This window comes from Acanthopagrus latus, chromosome 16 (assembly GCF_904848185.1).
Source record: "Acanthopagrus latus isolate v.2019 chromosome 16, fAcaLat1.1, whole genome shotgun sequence".
In the NCBI taxonomy this organism is placed as follows: domain Eukaryota; kingdom Metazoa; phylum Chordata; class Actinopteri; order Spariformes; family Sparidae; genus Acanthopagrus; species Acanthopagrus latus.
In genome coordinates this window covers 20,659,767-20,687,735 of record NC_051054.1, presented here as the reverse complement: position 1 = coordinate 20,687,735, position 27,969 = coordinate 20,659,767, and the positions used below count along the sequence as shown (strand labels likewise).

Genomic DNA, 27,969 nt, shown 5'->3' with positions numbered 1-27,969 from the left:
GGGACTCAAACCAGACTTTCACATCCTGCTTCGCACCTCAGGGTGGCAGTTCGAGAGGCGCCTCACGGTGATCAGGAGGCTCAGCGATGTGACGGGAGGCTGTTGTTCCGACGGGCAGCGTCTGGGAAACAAAGAGAAGGTACGTGTTGTGTGTGTGTGTGTGTGTGTGTGTGTGTGTGTGTGTGTGTGTGTGTGTGTGTGCGCGCGCGCTCCTCTGCTGTGTATTGACTGTATTTAGTAATGGAGAGCTGTACTCAGGAACAATAGTGTGCCGCATCCACTGCTCACTGTGGAGCAGAAATTAGAAGTTCAGAAAACTGCGATCAAGCCCATTCTCCTCATCATAATTATTATTTTAGCCTGTTTTTCTAAGCTTGGATTACATTTATAAGTGGGTCGAAGTCCTGCCAGACTCTTCCAATCAGAAACGCCAATTAATTAAACACGATGGTTAGACAGGCGTGGTTCACGCTCACAGTCCCTCTGAGTCCAGTTAAACCTTCGAGGAAGTGAATTTTATCACATCTGGTTTTGTGATGAAGAGCGTGTTGTGTTTCTCTGTCAGGCAGTGAAGCACATATCGTTTACACTTAATGTAGCTGTGAGAGGAGATGGTCTGACGCCGGTCAGGTGGACTGTGACTGTGAGGGGGATCCAGCCTCTCCGCAGATGAGCTGAGACAGCTCAGGTTGACACAAACGTGCAGCTCTTCAGTTAAATGAAGGCAAGATGCCACAGAACTCAGTGGGAGATTCATTAGATACATGCAAAAACTAAAGCAGTCCAAATACTGCAACATATTAACTTTCTATACAATAAAACATATGTCTTTTTAAAGTAGACAGGCACTGGACTGTAGAAACATTTATATGTGGTATTATTTGAGATCTTTATTTAATATCCAGAGCTAAAGTGATGATGTCAACTGACATTTGAAAACACTTGTATAATAAAGAAAAACTCAACATTTTTCAAGGAAATATAGTTAATGTTTTAATTTATTTTGCAGTACAAAGCCAACACACATTGAATTAATGAATTATATGAATCAAAAGCTTTTTTGTGGTTTATTCCAGATGAAAAACCTTTAAGTTAGTCTGGGCGACTTAAAGCACAGAGAACCACTCTGATAATATTCGGCCTATCCTTACTTACATACTCTGTGTTTGAAAGGGGTGGGTAAAATATTAACAGTTCCAACAAAAACGGAGAATAGCCCTTCAGTAACAAAGGCAAGGCAAGTTTATTTGTATTGCACAGTTCAGACACAAGGCAACTCAAAGTGCTTTACAGGGGCGTGAAATTACATTAAAAACAAGTAAGAAGGCATTGTCAAACCAAACATTAAAACAGGTGAAGAAATAGGAGTTCTAAAATAGAAAAGGTTTAAAAGAGACACAACTAAAGAATATAAGTCACAGTGCAGCTCAAAGCCTTGACATGTCTTCAGTGAAAGGCTGTGGCAAACAGAAAGATCTTCAGTCTTGATTTAAAAGAGGTGAGAGTTGGAGCAGACCTGCAGTTTTCAGGGAGTTTGTTCCAGATATGTGGCTCATAATAACTGAACGCTGCTCCTCCATGTTTAGCTCTGACTGAAAGCAGACCTGAACCTGACCACCTCAGAGGTCTGGATGGTTCAGAACGTGGCAGCAGATCACACATGTATTTTGACCCAAAACCATTAGGTCCTTTATAAACCAACAGCAGGATGTTGAAATCTGCTCTTTGACAGGCAGGAAGTGTAAAGATCTGATAACCAGAGTGATGAGATCTACTTGTTGGTTCTTCTTAGAACTTGAGCAGCAGTGTTCTGAATCAGCTGCAGTCTGATGGAGTTTTTAGAGAGTCCTGTAAAGACACTGTTATAGTAGTCAAATCTGCTGAGGGCAAACATTAAGTGCTGTATCTTAGGCAGCTAGATTTGTTTCATTTCCTTGTTCCTAGAATTACTATGACCTGGATGACTGAGAACCTTCATCAACAACCATCCTGTTTACATGCAGGGCTGGTGCTGCATTTCTCTGAACTTGTGGCTGGTTTTCAAGCTAATAACCTAATGTGATCTAAATGGAATGTGGAATCCTCCCTTGAACTCTAAGTTTCTGTTTTGGATTGAAATGGGAAGAGACAAAGCTACTCTCCTCAGTAAAACTGTGGACATCACTTGTAATTTTGTGGAGGCTTCTGTCTCTACTCTTCTGAACTTTGGGCCCAGTAGTGCTTGGTGATGACACCATCCCACCTAAAGTTCTAACAACACCAGTGAGGAAGATGTCAGTGTGGCTCAAGTGTGAGAATTGTCGGCCAGAGCCCACAACAACACAGGCAGGCCAGTGCTCAGAGTTTGGCACATACAGCTACAGCACATTACAGTCACATTTTATATATCATGATGATGTAGTGAATATGTTTCAAACCTTTATCACCTTACTTGTGGCGTAAATAAATCTAAATGGGATAAATATGTTCATAACAGAAGGTGATACAGATCAAGTGCAGTGTTGTCTCCTTCCAGTGTAAGTCACTATGTCACCCATGTGCTGAGAATGATGGTTAGCAGGTTAGACATGTCACAGAGCTCACCACTTAATGAGGTGCGCTTCTGGCTTCACTACATTCTACATGTTGTCTGGTAAAAACGTTTGTCCTACTACTGCTAAATGTAGCTACCGTGCGAATATCAGAGGAGATGCCACCGGCCTTGGCAGCATATTCAACGTGTCGTATACTTTCACTTTCACGTTAGAAACATGTTTCTTCTTGGAAAGAAAAGATTATCTTGATCCTTTTTGAGTCAGCAGTGAGAGAGTAGCTTTCGGGCTGGGTGAGATGATCCAGAGTAATGAAAGCCTGATTTAATGCATGACAGATTCTTCCAAATCCACCCCATGTCCATTTGACCCTGCATGTTGTGCCTTTTAACAGCATCACTGCCCAGAGTTGTATTCACCAAATGCAGGGCTTGACAGTGCACGCATTTCACTTGCATTTAACTGCGAGTTAAATCAAAGTTGATGCGTGCAAACTGTAAATTGCAATTAGGAGCATGTGTACACATGGAAAAGTCAGCCAAACGAGCCATTACTTTTTTCACACAACAACAAGTGACACAAAATAATGTCACTGTGCCGGAACAATGCTGTTCTGAGTCTCAGTTTCCAGTTTTCGTCCCACGCTTCCTCCTTTTGAACAACATTGTGTGAACACCGAATCAGACATTTAAAAAAAAACAACTTGTAAAGTTTCACTTGTTACTATCTCCTCATATTCCTTTTATTAGTGTAAAACATATAATTACACACTTTTTCATTGTACCCAAAAGTTTTTTGTGTTCCTATGGTGTTCTTTAACTTAGGAGTGCTGGTCCTGGTTGAGGCTCTCGACTACTGAGGACTGTACCAGTGTGAAATCCTGGGGATAACGGCTCGCCTTGCTGAGGCCTAAGAATGGTCTAAGAATGAATAAACATTCTAAGAATGTTTTTAGTCCTGGTCTGACTGCAGTGTGAAGAGACTTAGGCCTTGATCACAACAAGACTGGTTGCTTTTGTAAATTTAAGTTAGGTTTTCGCTTTGAGATGACCAAGCCAGTGTAAAAAGGAGCCGGCAGGTAGTGTGCCTGCTTTTCTCTGTGTGTAATGTTAGACTGCGCATCAGAATGAAGCATGTTGGGGCAGATGTCTCTGTCAGGCCAGCTGCTGTAGACTGTGTGTGGCTCACATGTCCTGTTGGTACAGTGCTGAGGGCATTGTCAAGATGACCTCAGTATGTGTAGAAATGTGTCAGAAAAGGAGACCTGCTGTTTCATCTGCTCATAGAGTAGTCTATTTAGCTATTTGATATTGTGCATAGCCTGCATTCCTTTGTTGTAAAGAGGGCGGTGTTTATCACGACACCGATATGTACAGTGAGTCATCTGAAAGCATTTCACACTTTCTCTCACACTCATACTGTTAGGTCATGATCACCTTTAGGTTTTTGCACCATATCAGCAGGTACATCATTTATAACAGACAATTGTATCATCAATAGATCACTAGATAAACTGCAAACTGCGGCTGACTGTAGCTGCAGTTAGTCGTGCAGGTAGTGGTTTGGACTGGGAGCTCAGGGACCAGGGGAGCGTTAGTGTTTACACTACTAGCACAGGAGTGCTGGCCCGTGATAGGCCCAGACTTGCAGGTTAGCATGCTGACTTTAGTAGACATGTCTGCCACACAATACACGGACATCAAAATGTTAAAATTCTCCTTTCTTCTTTCTGATGATCATTTCAGAAAATCGTTGGGTGTTTATTGACTGAAACACTCTACATGGTTACGTGTTGCTACATTTCCGCTCAACACCCTGACCTCTTCACCCTTACTTTAAACATCGCTACCAAGGCAAAAGTCAAACACACAAGCAAACAAACAAAGAAAAAGACCAACCTCTGTCCTTTATTGACTTTTCACCCTTTGTACTATTAAAGACGTTTATGACAGAACAGCCCGTTAAAATCAAGGTTGTCTTTTGTTGAAGCTATCAGTATTGTCACTGAACTGATGAAAGATAATTTAATGGTTCTAATACAGGAAACATTATGGCTTAGAGAGTGATAAACATTACTATACATGATTGTTTCAATGTGATTTTCCACTCAATTGTAATGAAAATTCTGTTAATATAACACATTGTGTCATCATCATCAGATCCCATGTGAAGACCAAAGCCAACAATGAAAGTGTCCTTCTAACACGGTTCTAGATTCACATAGGAATCTAGAATCTGATTTCCTGTGATCCAGAATTAATTCACAAATGTCAAAAAAATGGATTGTTTAAATGTTAATTAAAAGTGCCATCTGAAAGGGAACTAAAAAAGGCAGAACTGAACTGTGTGGGTACTGCAGAACCAGTTTGTTGACGAGTAGAGACATGCAGAATAACACTAGACTGACCCTTTAAACTGGTGGACAGCCTGGATAAGAACGACCTGATGAAAAATATGACTCTGTGGTATTCTCTCTGCAGGATGATTATGATGTGAACTCTCACAGCTCAGCTACAGCCTCTGCTGCATCGATGGAGCGGCTCCACTGGGTGCAGCATCGCTGTCGGCAGCTGCTGGCAAGAGACTCAGAGCGAGGCTGGTACTCTACCCCCAATGGCCTGCCCGCCAAAAGCTCCCAGGATGCCCACAGCTCCCCGCAGAGAGTCAGTGGGAAGCGGAGAAGGGTGTTTGCCCGCAATGGGCCCCACCAACAGGAGTATGAAGCTGTCTCCAAAGGTTACAAGGGGAACGCCATCCGCACTACCAAGTACAGCTTGTTGACTTTCATCCCCATGAACCTGTTCCAGCAGTTCCACAGGTCAGATTTCTACTTGTGCAAGCACCACAAAAGAAATGGATGAAAGAATTACATTTTTTTCGGGGGGGGGGCTAGTGAAAAACAGTCTTTCTGGTAATTGGTAGTCTGTCTGAAACCATGTTGTTGTTCCTAGAACATCATAATTATTGTTGTTCCAAGACCATCATTGAAACTGATGTATCGCACTGTTTTGATGTCATAGATTTTTGACACTTGTGTTGTTCCTGGAGCATCATGATCAAATATTGCTTAAGGACACATCTTCTGTGACAGTTTCATTTGGAGCAAACCAGGTTGGCATCATGGGTTAAGGCAGGACATTCACCAAGGAGACCAACATTTATAGTCCGGTTTGAGCATATGATTGTATATATTGTGAGTTTCAAAACCTGTGACATTACAAAAACATGATTGGTCAGTTGCAGTGATGTTCCTTGAGCAAAATGAAATATGTTGTTCCAGGTCTAGAAGTACACCTTTCAAAATGGTCTGGTAGCACATTTTGCTCTTTTGTACATTTGTAGGTTCTACACACTAATTTGCGGTACTGGGCTTTGCTTCGCAGGGCTGCCAACCTCTATTTCCTGTTCCTGGCCTTGCTAAACTGGGTGCCAGTTGTCGAGGCCTTTCAGAAAGAAATAACCATGATTCCTCTGCTGGTGGTTCTCACTGTCATCGCCATCAAAGATGCCCTGGAGGACTACAGGCGCTACTTGTCCGACAAGAAGGTCAACAACAATGTAGTGCAAGTGTTCTGTGGGTGAGTCAACCTCTATGAGCTCAACGGCCAGTTCCAGTTATCTGCCGTGAATTGTGCACAGGTGTTTCACCTACCTGTCAAACTTGGGTCTGCAGACATTGCATCATTTCATCCATGTTTGTTATGAACTGACCTCTTCAGTTTTCTGATATAACACCTTTCATATACTATTACACAAAACTGAATTAGTTTTGATACCGTTGTACTTATGTATCATAGATGGTGAAGGTCATTAACCTCCAGAAATAAAAAAAATAAAATAATTTGATTTGAGTTGAAGAATTAATCTATCCTTAGACTGAAACCTGTGACTCTAAACAAAGGGATGATCTCTTGTGGTCTTCAGGTGATTGCAAAAAGAGTGCAAAATCAAATACTCTGGCTGAAATCTGAAACTGTCTAACCACTAATCAGCAAAGTAAGTAATTATATGTCCAGAGGCCACCCTGCCACCCAGCTTCACAGAGCTGACCGGTCAGGGTTGAGCCTCAAGACTGCAACCAGCTTGTGTCTCATTCATTCAGACAGCAAACAAGCACTGGTTGTGTTGGTGTTTGAGATGGGAATTTCAGTTATGCTGTTTCAGTTATGTCGTGAAGCAAACTTTTAGCTTTATTATTTTGGATGCAACCACCTTCACTTTCTTTCTGGCGTTCTCAGCCACCCTTTCCACCTCAGGTTAAACTACAAACATATTTATGTGTATAATGTTGATTTAATGTCTTTCAGAACACTTTTTTTAGCTAAATAAAACAGTACAGGTATTTTGGGACTTTGTTCCAAAATAACCCGCATGAGCTGTTTCTTATCTTGATCCCTTAGAACCAGGACATTGTGTCAGTGGCCTCCAAAACTGTTTCAAATTCACACGATTGTTGTCTGATCTGTCACCACACAGATATATTATTGTCACAATGACTATGTTAAGGTTTGGCTGTGGTCATGGTTACAACTGGTGACACTGAGAGTTTATGGTCTGTAAACAGGAAACAGTGGTCTCCTGTCAGATACTTTGTTAACCCAAATATTACAGCAACCCATATCTTTTCCCTTCACGGTTTTGAACAGAGGTCTTTTTAGATTTATCCACAAACAACTAATTCACTCTTTTCTTCTTAGAGTCAACATTCATTTTTAGTGATTGTACCTCCAGTGTCACAGCATGGTCACACTGATATTATCTGTAAATGATGTATAACTTATAATTGATGTCAATTCTTGAATATTTTGTATTGCTTTGTTTAGGATTCTCATTTAGTTCAAGAAAAAGTTCACCCAAAAATGATAATTAATTATCAACTTACCTCCATGCTGGTGGAAAGTCGGGTGAAGTTCAGCGTAGCCAGCTGTTAAATCAAACTCGAGCAGAGGTAAATAGTTTCCATCAAGAAAATCTTCTTTGCTCTTCTTTCGATGAAATATACTCCCCAGTTCTGATATTTCTTCACCGCTTGTACCTCCTGTGCCTCGGTATAACTGTGTCCTGCTGTGGTCATGTCTGTAGCGTTACAAGTTGGAAGAGCCATCATTTCAATATGTTTGAATAGACAGTGATATGACAAAATCAGGAAGACTTCTTTCGACTGAAAGGTTTCTCAAACCATGCTGTCTAATGACTTGTGGCTACATTTGAATCCCTCTGCTGATCTGATCTCGGAGGATCGTCAGGAAATCAATAGCGGCACAATTCCCGTTGCTGCTCTCTGTCACTCCTTTCTCCTTTATCTGACACAGTCTCTTGAGGCCGTTGTAAAACTTGAACCTTGAGTTTGTTTACGCATGAGGTAGAGGAGTGGCAATGAATTCCGTCACTAAAGTAGTTAACCACCCACTCATCCCTCCCATTCCCACGTTGACTGCCATGTCTTTGCCTTTACTAAAGAGGGATAGGCAGACAGTTTCCGCGTCAGTCTGGTCTGTTGGAATCAGGGAACATCATGAAAGAGGGAGTAAAAGTACAGCTGGAGAACAGTTGCAGGTAGCAGGGGCTTTCTAAATGGAGGCGAACCGGGCGTTGGATCTGAAACCACTGGAACACTTTAATCATGTATAGCTCGAAACGTCTGTATCCTTTTCGTTTTACCAAGGAGCGCCTGCGGAAGAAGAGGACAGTAGTATCTTCCTCCACAGAGGATGAGGACCTGAGCCAACTCCTCAAGTTGTATAGTAACAACAAGATCCGGACCACAAAGTATTCTGTCCTCTCCTTCCTGCCCAAGAATCTGTTTGAACAGCTCCATCGCCTTGCCAATGTCTATTTCATCTTCCTTGCCGCGCTCAACTTTGTCCCTGTGGTGGAGGCATTTCAGCCAGAGATCGCTCTGGTGCCTGTCATACTGGTGCTGTCGGCGACGGCTGTCAAGGATATCTGGGAAGACTACCGCAGGTTTAAGTCAGATCGCTTGATCAACAGGCTTCTCTGCCATGTTTACAGCAGGTAGGCTTTTAGTCAGTGTGATGTGACCACAACAACTTCTGACATGTCTTATTCCTGTGGACCTGTATATTCCCCTTTGACATGAAAAAAAGTTCAGTCTCTTTTTTTTGTCTTTTTAGCTTTCTCTCATAGCTGTAGTTTCACAGGTGGTATTACTGATAGAAGGTGATTGAATTAACTGAAATGGATACAAAACCTATTGCCAAAAAAAAGAAAATCTAGGTTTGGAAGACATTTGATAAGTGGACCTTGAGTTTATCTTTTACCGTAATTTCCAATGTCAACAATAAACCTTCAAGCTCAATATGCAAACGACTCTGTTAAATAAAATGCAAATACAGTTATCGAGAACATTACTCTGTTGTGGTGCTATAGCATAAGTGGTCAATGGTAGCTGTTTGAAGAAACTTAGGTCAAGACGTCCAGTAAGGAAACAACAGGGAAGTTCAACAACCAGTCAGCCAGTGACCTTTTTCAAAGGATTACAAAGGACGGTCGTATACGTAGCCTACTTCTGCTAGACAAACCCTGCCCTACAAACTTATATGTGGAGTAATGTCCACTGTCCATGGTTAAAAAAGAAAATAAACTTACATGGCAGCTGTTTGTCCAGGCTATCAATAATACATAATTGTAGCTAAATGTTGATTTTAAATTACAAACAAAAAGGAGAAAATACACATCATATCAGTGCTATATTTAGATTACAGGAGCAGTTGGACTTGGACTACCTACTGACCTTACAGTGTCAATAATTGTTCACTGATGGTAATTCACCAGCTCTTCCCTGCTGCATTTCAGTCATTGTGTTGATGATTAACCACTGGTTGTATCACATTACATGTGACAAATACCTGCCAATCATAAGCGGGTTCACTAAGAGGAATGCAGACCTCATGTACTCTATAGTAAAAAAAGACCAGCACTGTTTCTGTGGTCAAAAGCCAGATAAAAGGTTCAACAGTGTAGTTAAGCAGTATCAGCCTTAACATATTGTTCAAACTAATGTTCATTATTCACATTGATTGACTTGTGAATTAGTTTTACATAGTGGACCTCCAAATTGTTGGCCATGGAGAAGTCTACGTGATATCCTAATTATATTCTGAGGACAAACAAATGTTGTCCATGGTAACCCTATATAGCTGTTCTTGATATTGCATCTTAACCTCACTCCTCAAGTGGGTTGTCAGAGCCATCTGGGAAGTTTTCCTTGGAAACTGTCTGGAAAATGGCAGATACTTTCCAAAAATACTAGCAGACTGGTTGGACAATATGTCTGTTTGCTGTCCATCTATCACTGGCTAACTTAAACCAACCAGATCAACAGGATAGGTTTTTGTGCTGCTCTTGGCTCCTCTTTCAATTGAATATACTCTCCAGTTCTGATATAACTGATGCTATTAAGCTAACTTCTTGAGGAACCACCATTGTTGTTTTTTTTTCCACTGTCACTCTTCTCACTTACCATCACTCCAAAACCACGCCGGTTTAATTTGTTTTGCAATAAATGTAAGTTTCAGTTATAACTGAATGATTATTATCATCAGTTGCTACACTGCTGGTGACAGTACTCTTTTAAACCAGGTGAAGAACATAATCTTCAGACACTTTCAAACTGTGCTGAGGATGTCAAACAGGGGATAACCAAAGATCCCTCTTATTGGTCTCAATATTTTTAGCCTTGCCTATTATAAAATAATAATGCAATAAATCTACAATGTGTCTTTATTACCTTATGTCTTAACTTTATGTGACAGCCACTGTGCCCTACCTTGGTTGCAGCTTTTTTAAGACTAAGCTGCAAGAAACATTCTGTGGTCACTTGCTCAAGATTGTGTTAATATTATTTTGTATCTACTCATATTGTCCCATAGCAAGCAGAAGGCCTACATCGACAAGTGCTGGAAGGACGTGCGAGTCGGAGACTTCATCCGTCTGTCCTGCAATGAAATCATCCCTGCTGACATGCTGTTGCTGTATTCATCTGACCCTCGTGGGGTTTGTTATATTGAGACCGCCAACCTGGACGGAGAGACCAACCTGAAACAAAGACAGGTGGTTTTGGACCTTCCATTTCAGGTAATACACGAAGGAGATTGATGAATATGAATAAGAGTGTGGCTTCCATTTGGAATGCTCTTTTTAATCTTTTAAGTCTTGCTCTATATGCCAAACTGGTTTCCATCTCCTCAGAGGCTGTGTTCACTGCAAGCTGCTTTTTTTAGAATTCCAATTACAAAATTTTCTCAACTGGGATTCTTATAGATAATGCAACAATATGTTCAACTATCCTATTAGTGGTAAAACAAATACCAACACTTTTGGTTGGTAGGCCTGCCCCCTAAACAAAGTGCCATTACAAGATGAACTTGAAATGAGTTTCAACAATCAACTCTTACAAATATGAGAAATGTGATTCATATGCTTGTGGAGTATAGACGAATACAGCTTAGTGTTAGATCCGCAGGCACTGCCCTAAAAGTTGGCGTAGACAAAAACAGGTAGTGGCAAGAAATTCCTGTGTCATGTCCCAGTTGTGGTTTGCCTTATCACGTGTGTTATCTGCAGGTTTGATGGCATTTGGTTGTGTGTGTTCCAGGGAGGAGAGATAACCCTTGAGGACTTTCACAGTCGTATCGAGTGTGAGAACCCCAACAATGATCTCAGCAGGTTCAGAGGTTACATGTGAGTTTCTTTTTTGTTTTATCTTTAGCCAGACACATGGTCCATGCCAGTAGGACAATACAAATGGAACACAAAAACTAGCAGTAGTAACACAACACAAGCACAAGCTGGACTTGCAATGTAGCCTGCTGGCACTACAGCATGATCAATGAAGCTCTCTAGCTGAACATGTCCATATGTTTCGGCATGTATATGGAACCTCTGTTCTCCTTTCTTTGTGTATTTCTTTATATCTTCCTTCTGTGCAGTAGGAACAGCAGTGAACACTCCTCCACTCATGTCATGCAGTCGTCTAGATAAGGACTGCTCTTTGTTATCTCCACCTGTGCGTTAAAGCACATATTGAGTAGGTTCACTAAGGAGGCCTGTCGTACTTGCGTCGGCCATGTTTATGACCTTAGAGTGACTGAACACATCTGGCATGCACGTGGTCTGAGTTCTGGCTGTTATTCAGTGCTATAGCTCAGGAAGAGCAACTTGACTGGTGCACGGAGGCATAAAGCTGTGAGGCAGTAATTCTAGTTTGGCTGCTATGTTGATATCTGTTTATCATTTACCAGAGCCTGACAAATGTACCAGTGCAAATGTACTGTATTGGTAACAGGGACTTTTTAAAAAAAAAAATGTTTTAACTGATAATGCAAAAAGATGTTTGAGGTAATTTGAAATGATTACATTTCCAGTGAAGTTTGCACAGTCATTTTAGATGAAAGAGTTCATTGTTAAAGTGTAACATAGGCCGCCTGTGCAAGAAAAGTGTTAATCAGCTGATGAACACAAAAATAATGTCTTCATAAAAATGTTGCCATGAAAAGATCACAGTACTGTACACTGTACAGAAACTTACAACTTGGTTGCTGACCATTTGTAATTGCTCTTATCCATGTCCTTTGAGACATCATATACGGAGGGCTCATTTATTTATGTATTCATTGATGTTTTCTTGGTATAGTAAAGGAAATGTTTATGACAAGCGTCGCTACATGTGGCTTCCACCAAACAGTGCAGTAAGGCCTGCTTTAAACCATCACCCTGCCTCAAGCGCACTTTTAGTTGACTTCCAAACATACATATGCATGTTGTTCCACAGGGAGCACCCCAATGGGGTTCGTGTTGGCCTCCACAACAGCAACCTCCTGCTTAGGAGCTGCACCATCCGCAACACTGAGACTGTAGTGGGCATCGTAGTCTACGCTGGTAAGAGCACTGAATCACTCATAAACACCTGATTACTAGTAATAACAGAGCTCTCAAATTAAAGTGTGTATTTTTATTCTCATAAATCCCGAACATGTCCTCTTATAGTGATCATCCGTTTGTACTGTAATCTGAACAACCACATACTCATTGTGTGTCCATAAGGGCATCTTGGGTATCAGTGGTGCGAATTGCCACACCTTACTAAACTCCTTGTCACAGTGAAGTTTCCACACAGAATATGAGGCGCTGGCCACGATACTTAAACCAGTGATCTGTGTAAGGCATATTTGGTAGGCCCAGCAAGGCAAGAACGGTGTGCACTTTTTTAGAAAACAAAAAAAAAAAAAAAAGAAGGAAACATCAGCCAACGGGGTCCTTTATAACCATGGAGTCCAGTACGGAGAGGAAAATCCCTCCCCCCCCGACATGTTATCAGAGGCCTCTACTTTCCTCAATTTTAGTGGAAGGTCTTGTTTGCATTTTACACACATTTGAATCTGGAGCAACATATAAACACAGTTCTTCGGATTTGCACCTGGCAATACGCCTTAATACACACTGTTATTGTCTTTATTGCGCGTGCAATCAGATTGGATCAAAATATGCAAATAAGTTAGGGATACTGCTTCATTCATTCGTTCAGTTAGTTAGTTCTCTGTGGCCTTTTAACATTTGAGGAAGGGAGATGACCTGCTGATCGATCACACAGCAGTTTGTGCAACATACTGATTTTTTTTTTAGTATCCACAGATAGATTACCGGTTTGAGATGAGATCTGTGAGTTTGAGTGAGACTTCATCTTCTGATCTCAACTGGTACACTTTATTATTTTCTGTCTGATGCTTTTTTTTTCTAAACACGGATATAATACATGAAATGCCACAAGTGCAAAGTTCATCATTATGCACAGTGTGTGACCTCCGACTCTAATGAACCCAAAAATCTCCTGTGTCTCCTTCTCCTATGTTAAATGTTGCTGTCTGTCGCTCGTCTCCCCCCTCCCATCAAATTTGTAATTAGCAAAGCAGAGCTTCTCCCAAGCAGAGATCATCTCCCTGTCACATCAATTCTTAACATTGCACATGTGAGCAGCTTGATCCCACCTCCCGCACAGAGCCCTATAGAGTATATATGGCAGGCTTTATCTCAACTTATGGAATCCCTATGTAATGCAGTGTGACCAAAAGAATACCCCAGCTGCTATGTGTCTGTTCAGAGTAGAGCTTAAACAAGTGGAACCAGTCAGGTGAGTGGGAGCAGGCATCCACCAGTACTACCAACACTGCATTGCATGCAGGTCCTGTTACAGTACTCATGTTTCATTCTCCCATCATGTAAGCAATATACTCTCTTGTGCCGCTTGTTCTAAATATAAATGGCTGCAGGTAAGTCAGAGGCCATCTTGGCATTGATCGTGTTTTAGAAAAAGGGTTAAACACAGTTGTTCCACAGTATGAAATCGTGTCTGTTTTAACAGACTGGAAACTGTCAGAAGACGGCCAACATTATTAACATAGCAAAGTAAGTATGAGGCTCAGCTGAAACTGAAATCCTGGCACCATGCCTGACACAGACTGGAGACTGATATCCATCTTCTTATCTAACTCTCTGAAATAATGAGCATGAGCTATTTCAAAAAAAATGTCAAACTGTTCGTATTAATATTGGGTTTACTGCAGACCTGTAAATTATAAATAGTATGTATATCATCGTGTATGCTCAAACCACCCCAAATGTATTGATACAGAAAATATAAATGCACAAATTGATATGCTCCAGCAGGTAGCCTCCCTTCAGAGAAGCATCATGAGGGTCATATAATGCTGCTTAACTGATTAGTAGTCTGCTGAAGTAGCAATAACCTCAGAAAGTGTGCCGATATTTCAATGCTGGGTAGAGTAGTATAGCTCCCTTTATACTTTATTGTTAAACCAGTCCCTCTAAGTTGCTACCAAGATTATCTTTATCATTCGATCATGTGTATAGTATATGAAATATACAGTAAGTTTTTTTTTGTTTGTTTGTTTTGATTTTTTCATCAACCTGCTGCGTCTTCGTTCTCTGTGCCACAGAGCCCCATTTTTATCCCAAAAAAACTATCCGGAACACATTAGTGTTGCACTGGTGACTTGTTCCTTCATTACCATAAACACACACACTCTGTTTTTTTTTTTTTTTTTTTTTAATGGCCATTATTTCCTGGCTTCCATATCCCAATGCTTGAACTACTTTGTGTGGTTGTTTGTCGTGCACTTGAATGTGATTGCCAGCTTTCACACCTGAACAAACTGCCAAGAAAGATGAAACCACGGTGAACGTCCCTGCCACGTAAAACCCCTGCGAAAGGAAGTTTGGCAGATGTACTTCCCTCAGTATGATGGTCTGTATAACTGAGCATGTCGTCTGTTCTCTTCACTGCTGTGTGCCTCAGGTCACGAGACTAAAGCCATGATGAACAACAGTGGGCCGAGGTACAAGCGGAGCCAGCTGGAGAAGCGTCTGAACACAGACGTGCTGTGGTGTGTGCTGCTGCTCATCATCATGTGTCTGACTGGTGCTGTAGGTGTGTATCCGCCCTGACTAACAAACCCACTGCTCTTACTTCACAATATCAGGGTTTCAAACTTGCCCATCTTTAATCATCCAATACTGAGAGTGATGAGCTACTCTGGTGTCTCTGTGTTTTTCAGGTCACGGCCTCTGGGTGAAGAACCTCAAGAACCCGATCTTTGAGACCGATACAGAGACGTCTCCCGCCCTTGCTGGATTCTATGTCTTCTGGACTATGATCATTGTGCTGCAGGTAGATTGTTAACCGTTTTCAGCCAAGGAAGAAATCACCATCGATAAAGTCAGAAAGAAAAAATAGAAACTATTGTCAAGCCCTCGTACATTAGTGTAAAAAAAAAAAAAAATGTAGTGTGATCACAGTTTCCCAGAAAACACTGCTGATATTGTGCGTGACTTTTGTTGCAAACTGTCTGTTTTATCTAATGTGTCACTTTTGTTTGCACTAAACATATCTCACACTGATTATTTAGAAAAAAAGAAAAATGTGTTGCATTGACGTGTTGCTTCAGGTATTGATAAGATAATGTACATTAACATTATATGTCACAGATTCAGAAGTTTGAAGACGTGATAACACTGCAAAGCGGTCTATGATATGTTGATGCTATTCAGAGTTACCACAGTGACATATTTTGAAATGAATAGAACAAATTTACACTGAGAGTGATCTGTGAGAAATGTTTGCTAGCACGTGCTTGATTGGCCGACACAGTGTCTTGCCTGAAGATGTCACATTGCATTGTGGCTAAAGCTGAGCCCGGTTCCTCTTTTTTTGTCACACGACCAGCTCCTGCATTGGCATACCAGCCATTTAGTTCAATTTATTTTGTATTACAGTATATTTTCTTTTTTACACACAGAATATAGTAGTTGTTTAATTTACTGTTTCAGAAGCACTGCTCATGTCAATAAATGCATCATGCAGATGGTGTAATCAGTTTCTGTCCAACAGGTGCTGATCCCCATTTCCCTCTACGTGTCCATTGAGATTGTGAAGCTGGGCCAGATCTACTTCATCCACAACGACTTGGCCCTGTATAACGAGCAGCTGGACTCCAGGATCCAATGCCGGGCTCTAAACATCACTGAGGACCTGGGTCAAATCCAGTATCTGTTCTCTGATAAGACGGGAACTCTGACAGAGAACAAGATGGTGTTCCGCCGTTGCAGTATATATGGGGTGGAATATCCTCATAAAGAAAATGGTAGGTATCTATCTATCTATACTGCAAATTTGAGTTTCATGCGAGCACAGATATAGTTGTGACAATGAGGCTTTTAATACAAACAAATGCGGCCAATATGGTGGGCAGACTGAAAAAAAGGGGCTGCACTGGGATTGCAATGTGTGCAGGCCAGTTGTTTGTGCGTCCATGCATATTTTAATGGGTTAGTATCAGCATTAAACATGGCTGCCATATTTGTGTATGAATAAGTGAATATAGATCTTAGAAATTATTATTGCTTATATTTGTATGTACTGACAACTGTCACTGGATTACACTGATAACTGAATGAAATGTGATGATTCCCTGGCAAGTCTTTTATCCAAATGGATTTATGGACACTTGTTGTTGATGGACATCAGAGACGGTGATATTCTCACTGGTAGTTGTATACACTTAACAAACCCGATGTGACGGACTCTGTAGTGACGTAAGTGCTCTGTGTGTCAGCTCAGAGGCTGGAGGTGTACGAGGCGGAGGAGAATGAGGCGGCCGGTCGCTCTGTGACTCTCAAATCGGGCTGCAGCCGTAAATCTCTGAGCTGTCGCTCCCTCAGCTGCAACCGCAGCTCCGTGTCTCTACACACACTCACCGCCGAGTCAGAGGAAGAGGACAGACTGTCCAATCACATCCAGTCCAGGACCAGCGCCTTCTGCAGCCGCGTGGTCAGAGACACACACACACACACACACACACACACACACACACACACACACACACAGACACCACTGACACATTATTTGTGTCTCATCCTCAATTTGAAATCTGTTGCAACTTGTGCAGCTGTATTTTGTACAGCAAGCTGATAAACCATAAAGCATTTTTATTTATTTTTGAGAATGATTTATCTCTGCTCATCTTAAATGTCAAAAAAAAAATAAATAAATAAAAAACAGGTGGAAGTCATATAAATAGATAAATACGGAGAGGATGTGAAAATGTGAAGTGTTTTGTTCATTTGTTGACTCTGGTGTACAATCAACAGTTAATTTGCATTTCTTCCACCTTTTTCTAGATTGTCATAGTTGTAAGGATGTTTATCACCTCTGATTTCCTGTAAACTGCCATACTCAGAGAACACTTCTGTGTTTTTGTTAGATTAAAATCTGTTTGAGTTAATGTGTTCCCTCCAGAGAAATCAGCAAAACCGTAAATGGGGCGTATGTATAAGTAATTTGTTCTAAATGAGCTAAAACCAACAGATACACTGGTGTGGGCCTTTCCACCGTACAGTCAATATGAAGGTATCTTAGCTTCTTTTACACTTAAGAAGTGTGGAGATGAAAATAATTGTCTGTTTAAGAGACAGGTACTATTTGATAAGAATACACTATTAGTTGCATGGTGGGAAATGTAGAACCAGTGTTTTTGGAGCTTGACCTATGCTACAAACTTGAAGTTGGGACATTTTGACCCATATATGAAGGTGCAGTACTAAATCACTGGAGTAGCTTTGAAATACCTTATTCATCTCACTCAGGAGATCAGATTTCTCATGGAATTAGTTCATCCAATAATTAAAAAAAACTCAGCCATCATCTCCTCCCTCCATGATGATAGAAAGTCAGGTGTAGTGTCATTGTCTCCACAGAAAATTTCTGGAGCTTCAGAGTAAAACAGTGTTGCAGACTTCACCTGACTTTCATCAGCACGGAGGGAGGAGATGATGATGACTGAGTTTTCATTTTTGGCTTTTGCTTTGAGCGCAATGTAAACATGTTCGGTGAGCTCTGGGTTCCCATCCATGGGTAGTCGATAATGGGTAGTTACACTTCCCCAAACTCCGCAATGCATTCATGCTCCAGCCGTGATGGATAACCTCTGCTGTTCCTGCCTCTGTGCGTCCAGGCGAGGGAGGTGGTGCCAGACCCCGAGCTGGTGAGGAAGCTGAGCTGGCTTTGTTCTCCCGCGCAGCCTCTGAGTGACGGTTCCTCTGGGACTCCATGCAGCCTGGAGCTCACCTACATCACCGACTTCTTCCTCGCCCTGGCCATCTGTAACAGCGTGGTGGTGTCGTCACCCAGCCAGCCGCGACATGTTGTGAGTAGATAACGTCTGTCGAGTGTGTTCGGGTTAGGGCTGGACTTGGATCTCCACAACTGATCAAGGTTGTATTTGTCCTTGTACAGCGTGGTCAGTTGTTTACACCATTTTTGAAGTGGTTTGTTGCAGAGACGTGTGATGCTCCTGTCAGTCGTCATGGTGATAGAGCAGAGCTGACATACATAAACGGCCTTCAGCTGAGACTAGACCAAGAATATTGAGGTTACACCTAAATTACAACGGCATCAATTATATAAAAAAGAAAGAGAGACGACATATGCCATTTATATTTCAGAATTTCACTTGAAGCTAGCATATTTTAATAGAAAAATGATTACTGAACAGCTCATCTTAGGAGATTCCTACAGGAAATGATTCCGTGTTGCTTTTTTTGCAGGTGCCTGAAGCACGAACACCTCTCAAGTCCCTGGAGGAGATCAAGCTGATGTTCCAGCGCTTCAGCTTCTCTCCTTTCTCCGCCCTCTCCACCCCTCAGATCCGAGGCAGCTTCACCAGCAGGCTGTTTTCTCGAGGGAAGACTGGCTCCTTCACTTTCTCCACTCCCCCCAACAGCACCACAGACGGGTCAGAAACAGGCCAAGAAAACAACCTGGAATCCTCCAACCTGAGGCGTAAACTGGACTTATCGTCCAGAGAGGACGGAGGAGGTGCTGGACAGACAGAGACAGAGGATGGTATTGATGATGCAAGGATAGACCCAGACGGGTTCGGGCAGAAGGTGGAGGACCTGAGCAAAGAAGATGACTGTGAAAGCGACACTGATGATGAGCTGCTGTATGAGGCGGAGAGTCCGGACGAGGCGGCTCTGGTGCATGCAGCACAGGCGTACCGCTGCACCCTGAGGGGACGCTCTCCAGAGAGCCTGCTGGTGGATCTGCCAGGAATCGGCTCTCTGGCTGTCCAGCTGCTCCACATCCTGCCCTTTGACTCCAACAGGAAGAGGATGTCAGTGGTGGTGCGCCACCCGCTCTCTGGGCAGTTAGTGGTTTACACCAAGGGAGCCGACTCTGTCATCATGGACTTAACTGAGACATCTAAAGGTAATACACAGAAGGAATGTGGGGGACAAAACTGAGATTGCGATGGTCGTCCATAACACTGTCATACTGTGCATCCCTCTGTTGTGTTCAGGTGCAGAGCAGGCTCAGGAGATCTACTCTCATGTCAGAGAACAAACACAGAAACATTTAGACAGCTATGCCAGAGAAGGACTCCGTACACTCTGCATCGCTAAAAAGGTAACTTTTCATTCCGTGGAACACATGTTTCCATCACGTTATCACTATCATGAAGGTGTGTGGTTCTAAAGAAAAAAGGAAAGGTCATTAAAGCAAATCCACCCATCCCTTTCCACCTATCACTGTCTGTCCTCAATGATCCAATCACAGTCCACCAGACTACACCTGGCAGTGCTGTGGTTGGGTCTCACATCCACCCTCTGCTTATATTTGTTATTGATTGTCTGTAGTTGAGAGGGAAAGACTGTGCTGGAGGAAGCTGTGCAAACAGTGGCAAATGTTGACAGCTAACAGTAGCTGTAACAACACACAGACGGTGGCCTCGGCTGAATCCATAGATTCATAAAACTAAAATGGACTTTGATGACCTCTATAGCCTGTACTTCTTAATATCTCCGTACTGTGATGGGGGAGCATGTTTGCTCAGGAGTGAATCCAGCCCGGTGGGTATGTGTGTGGAGCAGGTTCTGGAGGAGGAGGAGTACGAGGTATGGCTGAAGAGACACCTGCTGGCGGAGAGCAGCATAGAGAACAGAGAGGAGCTGCTGATGGACTCAGCCGAGAGACTGGAGACCAACCTCACCCTGCTGGGTAAGAGAACTGCAGCTCGCTCAGACAACTTTTGTATATGAGATCTGGGAGCAGCGGCACTTAAAGTCTATGTGACTATGTGTGTCCAGGTACCACAGGGATTTTAGACAGACTGCAGGAGGAGGTCCCGGAGACCATTGAGGCTCTGCAGAGGGCTGGGATCAAAGTGTGGGTCCTCACTGGAGACAAGAAGGAGACCGCCATCAACATTGCCTACGCCTGCAAACTCCTCCGTCCTGACGACGAGCTGCTGACAGTCAGCTGTGGAAGCAAGGTGAGCAGCTATTAAAAACCTGTTTTATTATTACGATAAAAAATATGAATGAATGGCTTATATTAACAGTATAGGCCACAAGAAGCAAGTCATTTTCAGTTTGTTTTGACTGAAAATTCCATATTGTGCATCCCAAGTGTGCGCTGATGTTAACGTTTTCTGACTCCAAGCTATCAGGCCTGGTGGTGCTGTGAGGAGGTAGGTCGAGGGCCATTTTCTGAGGAGAATGAATATCCATATCTAGTTTCATGGAAGCTGAGCCATTAGTTCAAATTAAATATCCTATTATATGTCAACTTGTTAGTCAGGGAGAAATTTCTATCTGACCGTTCAAAGACAGGTCAGAGGGTGTCGAGTAAAAGTACAGACTCATCCTGTAGTTGTCGCGCTCTATATGTTTATAACAAATTCTCTCTGTCTGACCCAACTGCTTCCTGGGAAAAATTGCAACAAAAAATGATTTCGTGCATTTATACTTTGAAAGTATGTGACATTATGGATTTCTTTTTCATCAGGATGCGTGCGCAGTTTTACTTCAGGAGCTAAAACTGGAAGTGCAGCACGGTGGAGACCGCCTGATGGAACCGTCTGCGGTGGAGAGCCGTTCGGAGTCTTCCTTGAGCAGCCCGGCCGACTTCATTTTGGTCATAGATGGCTGCACGCTGGAGTGGGCCCTGCAGGAGGAGCTGAAGAGCGATTTCCTGGAGCTGAGCTGCAGGTGCAAGGCTGTGATCTGCTGCAGGTCTACCCCGCTGCAGAAGAGCCAGGTGGTCCGGCTGGTCCGGGACCAGCTTGGTGCTATGACCCTGGCTGTGGGTAAGGACTCAGTTTTTTCACATCTTACTTGTTCTGAGCATCTTTTTTATCCTGTAGGTCCTGGAGCTACATCACATGGGAGCAGTAGTTTATGTTGGAGCTGTTAATAACTATTGGATAAGACAAAACAAAGACATGACAGTATACAGTCGAGGTCAAAACTAGCATACACTTGCAAAGAGTGTGTGACAATATGTATGTTACATGCTAAACTATAAGGATATAAAGCTCTGATCGGTGTTTATGCTTCTGCAGAGGTGTTGTAGGCTCTCATATTGGATGTCTATGGTTATGTGCCTAGACATAGAATAACTTGTGTTTAGTATTTTGTGTTATATTTGTATATATATAAAAAAAAGCCAATAGGAATTATTAAGAGGTACAGCAAACAAGTTGTTTTCCTTTAAGGTGATGGAGCCAACGATGTGAGCATGATTCAAGTGGCCGATGTGGGAATCGGGATATCTGGTCAGGAGGGAATGCAGGTGAATGACCACCAGATTGCATAAGTCGTTATTAGTATTTATTAGAACATGTTCTATTCAGCTGTTCGTTCGTGTCATGTTAAATCTAAAACTGCCACAGTGAGTGAGAGGGAACTGAAAGTTTGAAAGAAGTCCGGGGACATCGGGTAGTATGATATTATTACAGGCAGAATTAGTATGGTTTGACTTGTCAGACTGTAATTACCAAAGTGTTCATGTCTGAATCTATTCCTAAATATGTCTCATGTCCACCGTCCCCCAGGCTGTCATGTCCAGCGACTTTGCCATCTCCAGGTTTAAACACCTCAGTAAGCTGCTGCTGGTCCACGGCCGCTGGTGCTACTCTCGCCTCGCCAACATGATCCTCTACTTCTTCTACAAGAATGTGGTGAGAGCTCTTCACCAATTTTACCGAGTCTGTGGATGAAATGGCTGTAAAACAGCTTGTTTTACAGAGTCGTGTGATGCTGGGGATCACCCCCAACCACTCACTGTGGTTCTATGTAATGCTTACTGTGAACAACGCTTCTTGCTAACATGATCTCTGTTGTTTATGTATTGCTGTGTGAGCTGTTAAGACTGATCACAGTGTAAAACATGTGATTAGATATCAAACACAGCACAACTGCTCTGCAGCTCTCTCCTAAACAACTGAAGTAGATGGGCATTTGTTAGAAAATGTAAAAAAAAAAAACAACAAAACAACAGGTCTTCTGAAACCCAGAAATCCCAAATTTATTTGAAAAGACGTTATTACACCCTGGATCTGTGGTCCAGCTTGTGCACTCATGAGCCACAGTGGATTTCAGCTTTTAAGAGGGTGTAAATAACATCTTTTCAAATGCATATGGTATCTCAGGGCTTCCAGAGACTTTATTTTGTGTGATTGTTTTTCCAGTTCTTGTTTTTGTCCTTTTTGAAACGAGTCTCCAGCGACTTCAGTTGTTCAGGAGAACGCTGCACTGCAGTTTTACTGTGAAGCTCCGAAAATGTTTTGTGGACTACGAACTTAACCTAACTTAACTGTTCCTTCAAGGCCTTTTCCCTATAAGTAGAAACGTGTATTAACAAAAGAAAAGAGACGTTCATCTCAAGCAACGCTCTGTACCCAATTTAGCTGCAGTCGCTGGCGGACACAAGGACCGATCCTCACTGCTGCTTTTCTGTGTCTGCAGATGTATGTGAATCTGCTGTTCTGGTATCAGTTCTTCTGTGGTTTCTCGGGGGGCCTCATGTCCAACTCCTGGGTGCTCATCCTCTTCAACCTGCTCTTCACGTCTGTCCCTCCTATCATCTACGGTGTCCTGGACCGGGACATACCTGCAGACACTCTGATGGAGCTGCCTGAGCTCTACCGGGCTGCACAGACCTCCAAGGTGCCTCCACACCACCAAGACACCTTTCAGTCCTCCGTTTGCACTATTATTCTATTATATAACATACTACTTAAGTTATATTGGATTGTGATACTATACCGTTGAGCTGAGCAACAAATGATATTATATTGTTACCGGGATACGAGACTATATATAGTATTAGATTTCAGATATTGTTACAAAATGACAGAAGTGTTTTCTGGTTTCAAAGGGTGCATTTCAGTAAACTGATGTGCTTTGCTGAACCTACCAGACTTTACCCACTTAGTCTGTACACGTCATATTTTTTATTCTTTATTATTGTTCCAGTCATCTTTTTCTTGTTTTTTATTATCATAATTGTATTATAGAGTATTTACCGTGACATTGTCATTATATCCCTTGAAAGCGTCAGTAGTCAGCCCTACAATACTGTCAAAATATCAACATTTTGGTCACGGTATTTGGTCATAATATTGGGATCAGATGAGAAGAGCCGTCAGATAAACGCGAGACAGTTTCCTCATGCACTGCTAAAAGTGTGACAGACAGACAGACACACACACACACACACCACAGAACAGCTCGCCAGCTCTCATCCTTCAATATCAATGCACATTTTAAATGCCCTCTTGGTTTGACCAGCGCAACACATTTGCGAGGTCCTGCCAGCCAGTGTGTGCTGACAGAGCAGTGCAGAGAGAGCTAACAGTGATAACAGAGTGAGCGTTCACGCTCCGTCATGGTCAGAAGCAGTCTGCTCAGATCATCACATGGGACTGTCTGTACATTCACTGAAGTACACTTCAGTACAGTACATCCTCTGCTCAGAGGAACATGGACGTGTTAACCACTGAACTGCAGTTTAATGTGACAACACAACAAGTTTACACTGAATACATGCTCTGATGTACATGTACACTTTACATCAGTGCACATGTTATCAAACTATATAGGATGGGTAGATATAGACTGATAGCCTTAGCCCACCATTGGCGATAAAGCCTGAAAAATATTGTAATAATATGTGAAGGCCATGGTGCCGAGCTCTGCCTTCCGGACTAAAGGAGGCTATGTTGTGCCCCCTCCAGGTCTACATCAGGCAAAACGATAGCATGACTAAAGGGCAAGGTGTAGTATTTTGACCTAAAACTGATTACAATATGTTAATGTCATGGTCCACCAAATGAATAAATAAATAAATTGGTAAACACTTTGGAGAAGATCCTCAAAAAAGTTGTTACAAAAGACTCAAAGTGCTCAACAGCTCAAACTCCTTTTCTAGCTTCATATGTGGGAAAAGAAAGGCAACAGGAAACTTCATCTATTGGAGATGGCATGCATGAAGTCAGTGGTACTGATGTCTGTCTGATGATACGTCTGTTGACCCTGTTGTGTTAAGAACGACTAACAGATGAATCACGTTTTCCCCTTCAGATTTATGTTCCCTCCATGTTCTGGATCAATATCCTGGATGCGTTTTACCAAAGCCTTGTCTGCTTCTTCGTGCCTTATTTTGTAAGTATGCTTTGCCAAATCTGTCAAATAATGTGCCGTTTCTGAACCAACACAGGCCTGTTTTTTCTGACAGCCTAGACCTTATCAGATGGCATCCTATTTAATAATGCATAGTAATAAACGCTGGTAGTACAGTTCTGGTCCTATCCTAATGTATGATTGTTGTGATATGTGTTTCAGGCGCTGGCAGGATCAGACGTTGGGGATCTGTCCTTTGGCTCTCCAATCAATGCCTCAGCTCTCCTGATCATCCTGCTGCACCAAGTCATCGAGAGTCACACTCTGGTCAGACACACTGATGCACTCAAAGCTGTTATGATGTCTTTACTGAACGTGTAGCAAATTTTTGCCTTGCGTTATTCGCCTCAGCTGGTCTGCAGGATCTTTTTTTTTTCTTTATGCTACTCATACAAGTGTTCATCTGCCCCGACCAGCCAGGCGCTGAGGGTGTGTTTGTGTCAGTGGGTTTTTTTTTTTTGTTTTAATTCAGGTCACTAACTGACCTCTGCACTCAGAGGAGACTCTAAGAGTTTCTCTCTCATTGCACAACTTTGCATTGACTTTTGTAATATCAATAATATATATATGTCATCCATGGATATCAGAGCATATGTGACCAGTGGTGGTGTGGAGTCTGATCCTGTGTGTTGTTTTGCAGACGTGGATTCATGTGCTGGTGTTGGCGTTCAGTGCCGCCTCCTACTTTGGCTTTGTGCTGCTCTTCAGTTTGTTCTGCGTGACCTGCAGCCCTCCCACCAACCCTCTGGGGGTGGAGACTCTCCAGATGTCCCAGCCTCTCTTCTACATCATATGCACTCTCACTACTGTGATGGCCCTGTTACCAAGGTACACACACACACACACACACACACCCACACATACTACACCATGTATTTTCACACACGACACATATTCTTCAACCCTAACTCGCACTTTCCCACGTGGTGTCCTCTGCAGGCTGTTGGTCCGAGCCCTGCACGACACCTTGAACCCAGCCACCGCTCTGAGAACGGCTCAGATGGACAAAGTTGATTCAGAGAGGTACTGCAAAAGAATGCGCCGCTGGAACCAGAATCACTCCAGAGTCAACAGGCTGCCAGTGTCTGCTGACAACCCTGGCCTGGAGCCCAGTACAGACACAGTGGTTTCCTGACCTCCTTCTACAGAAACACACACACATGCAGAGGCAGAGGGCTGCAGACCAGACAGAGTCGTATCACTGTATCACCTGGCAGGGAAAGACCTGGTAGTTCAGAAATACCGTGGATGTTGCGATGCTGGATTCAGTGCATGTTACAGATCGTATGGATTCTTTGTACACATGTTCCACTCACCAGCTGACCAGTCTCTGGCTGTGGACAGTAGTCTTTCAGCAGCAAAGAACTCTTGGAGAGACTGATTTGCTATTGAGAAAACTGTTTGACTCGGTTCTGCTTAAGCTGGGCTCACTTTAAAGAGCTCAGAAATCCTAACCGACTGTGAAATCAGGTTGCATTATGCACATAATGAGAATCTTCACAGATTTTTTTTATTTTTTTAATCTCTAATCTCAAACCTTCCCATGCTACAAGACTTGAAAATAATGATTCATCACATACTTGAGGATATTGAACACCGTGTTTGTGATGAGCCGGCACACCTTCTCCGCCCTGTCAGTGTCGCGACAGCATGAGCTAACGCTGCTGGTGAATGAGGTTGAGATCGCCTGTTATCCCTCTCCACTAACCCTCACTCGGTCGTACAACAGCAAGTTAATATCAGGCATGCATCGAGCCAACTCACTTGAAAGAAAGCTGCAGTGTGGGTGAAGCCAAACACGGATGGAACAAAACGGGACGGTGCTCTTCTTCCAACACAAAAAAGGCAGGCGGGAACAGGAAGCAGCAATCTGATTATTATTTCCAGCCATTTAGAGCCATAGCAGTTCTGTCTGGAGGTGTCTGGCTCATGGTCTCGTTTGTGTTTACTGCAATATACTAGACTGATTTTTAAATTTTTTTTTTTTAGTAGTTCACACTGCTTGATGATGAACAAACACGCTGGCATGCCTACAAGCGCTGGGATATGTTTACAGTCTGTGGATGAAAACGAATTTGACAGCGATGTTACGATGAGCAGCCTGTTTCTGTTCGACCACCAGAGCAGGGCCGAGGGTTAATCACTGAGCCGCGCCGACATGACAATACTACATTAGAAATCAAAGAGGCTGAAGCTGAGCTGTTCTGAGTTTGGACTGACACATTTGCAAAGATAACTCTTGTGCTGAGCTGCACTAACGAGGAGAAACACGGATCAGATCAAATTAAGGTTTAAAGGATTTTGCACCCAGGAGCCCCCAGCTGGTTATACCCTCCACTTCACTGTTCACTTTATATACAAAACACTTTGAACACATGATCGAACCAAATGAAATTGAAATGTGTTTAGTCCGATCTATATTAGATTAGATTACATCATTTGACGAATGTGCAACACTCCCTTCCAAAGGCCTGTTTAAGATTAAGATGTTTTATTATTTTATTTTATTAAATTATTTGTACAGGGAACTCCAAAGATGCTCCTCCACAAGATTCACTTTGGTTTTTTTTTGTGTTTGTGGTATAAAAAATATTTTAGAATCCCTCATTATCATTTTCATAATCTGAGCATGCTGTGCAGAGTGATAATTGAGCAGGAAGTCGGTCAATGAACAGAATTTGGGATCCTTATACCATTTTGCATCTTCGCAATATAACACGTCATGTGTTTGCCTGTGGCCCAACATTCATTTTCAGTTGTGGCCCACTTAGAGGAAAAAAAGTTTGGGCGCCCCAGTTCTTGCACATCGGGGCCATGCAATAGCGCATTAAATTATTAAAACAATTCCGTTCATAGCAGACAAATAAGTTGTGTGTAGTGTTTATTGTGGATCTTGGATTTAATGACATTGTGATTAATTTTTAAATAAATACCATAATAGACCCAATCATCATCTGAGATTAGTGAGGAAATTAAAATGAAGGAGGATGGAACGTGGATCAACTAATTCTGTATGATTCCTGAGCTCATTACATTTGGTCCTTCTTGGTGCAGCCCGGCAGTGAATGCAAACCTGAGTGCAGTTCGGCCAGTGAAGAATACTGACAGTCTGAAGTGACCTTTACTGACCTGTGTGGCAGTGACCCGTCTGATCACACGACAATGTTCTTTCAGCCTTAACTGGGATTCAGATCTCATCTTTTCTACCGAAGCCTTAACGACTGCAGTGCGGTCGAACAGTCATGGATGAGCCTTTTTCATATTGTGTTATGACTGTAAATCCAACTGTTGTTATTGCAATAAACAGATAGTTGTTCACATCTGTAGAGTCGGTGCACTTCATATGCTGAAATTACTTACATTATGTCAATCTTGCACA

General features: G+C 42.5%; 1 protein-coding gene across 13 annotated transcripts; it reads left to right on the top strand.

Moving 5' to 3' along the window:
* The first annotated feature begins 6 nt into the window (after window positions 1-6).
* On the top strand, window positions 7-27,912 carry atp10d (ATPase phospholipid transporting 10D). 13 transcript variants are annotated; one of them, XM_037125048.1, is made up of 27 exons: window positions 154-3,609; window positions 4,032-4,181; window positions 4,277-4,384; window positions 5,012-5,349; window positions 5,552-5,642; window positions 5,915-6,109; window positions 8,197-8,546; window positions 10,424-10,628; window positions 11,149-11,234; window positions 12,325-12,431; window positions 14,866-14,997; window positions 15,125-15,237; window positions 15,958-16,210; window positions 16,682-16,896; window positions 18,080-18,271; window positions 18,672-19,335; window positions 19,427-19,533; window positions 19,998-20,124; window positions 20,214-20,398; window positions 20,914-21,214; window positions 21,623-21,699; window positions 21,962-22,087; window positions 22,875-23,075; window positions 24,492-24,572; window positions 24,753-24,857; window positions 25,231-25,418; window positions 25,530-27,912. In XM_037125048.1, the coding sequence occupies exons 3-27, from the start codon at window positions 4,313-4,315 to the stop codon at window positions 25,723-25,725; spliced, it is 4,707 nt and encodes a 1,568-aa protein (XP_036980943.1). In that variant the 5' UTR covers window positions 154-3,609; window positions 4,032-4,181; window positions 4,277-4,312; the 3' UTR covers window positions 25,726-27,912. The 13 variants fall into 13 exon arrangements, with proteins under 13 accessions (XP_036980945.1, XP_036980943.1, XP_036980942.1 ...); XM_037125047.1 differs by having other exon boundaries at window positions 154-3,906; XM_037125046.1 differs by having other exon boundaries at window positions 154-4,181.
* The last annotated feature ends 57 nt before the right edge of the window (window positions 27,913-27,969 follow it).

What these genes read in the sequence shown, in the direction of transcription:
- atp10d (XM_037125048.1), top strand. Translation starts at nt 4,313, where the DNA reads ATGGTTACGTGTTGCTACATTTCCGCTCAACACCCTGACCTCTTCACC. An exon ending in GCGCCTTCTGCAGCCGCGTG is followed by an intron (nt 16,897 to 18,079) that starts GTCAGAGACACA and finishes CTGTGCGTCCAG; the next exon opens with GCGAGGGAGGTGGTGCCAGA. An exon ending in CACTCTGCATCGCTAAAAAG is followed by an intron (nt 19,534 to 19,997) that starts GTAACTTTTCAT and finishes TGTGTGGAGCAG; the next exon opens with GTTCTGGAGGAGGAGGAGTA.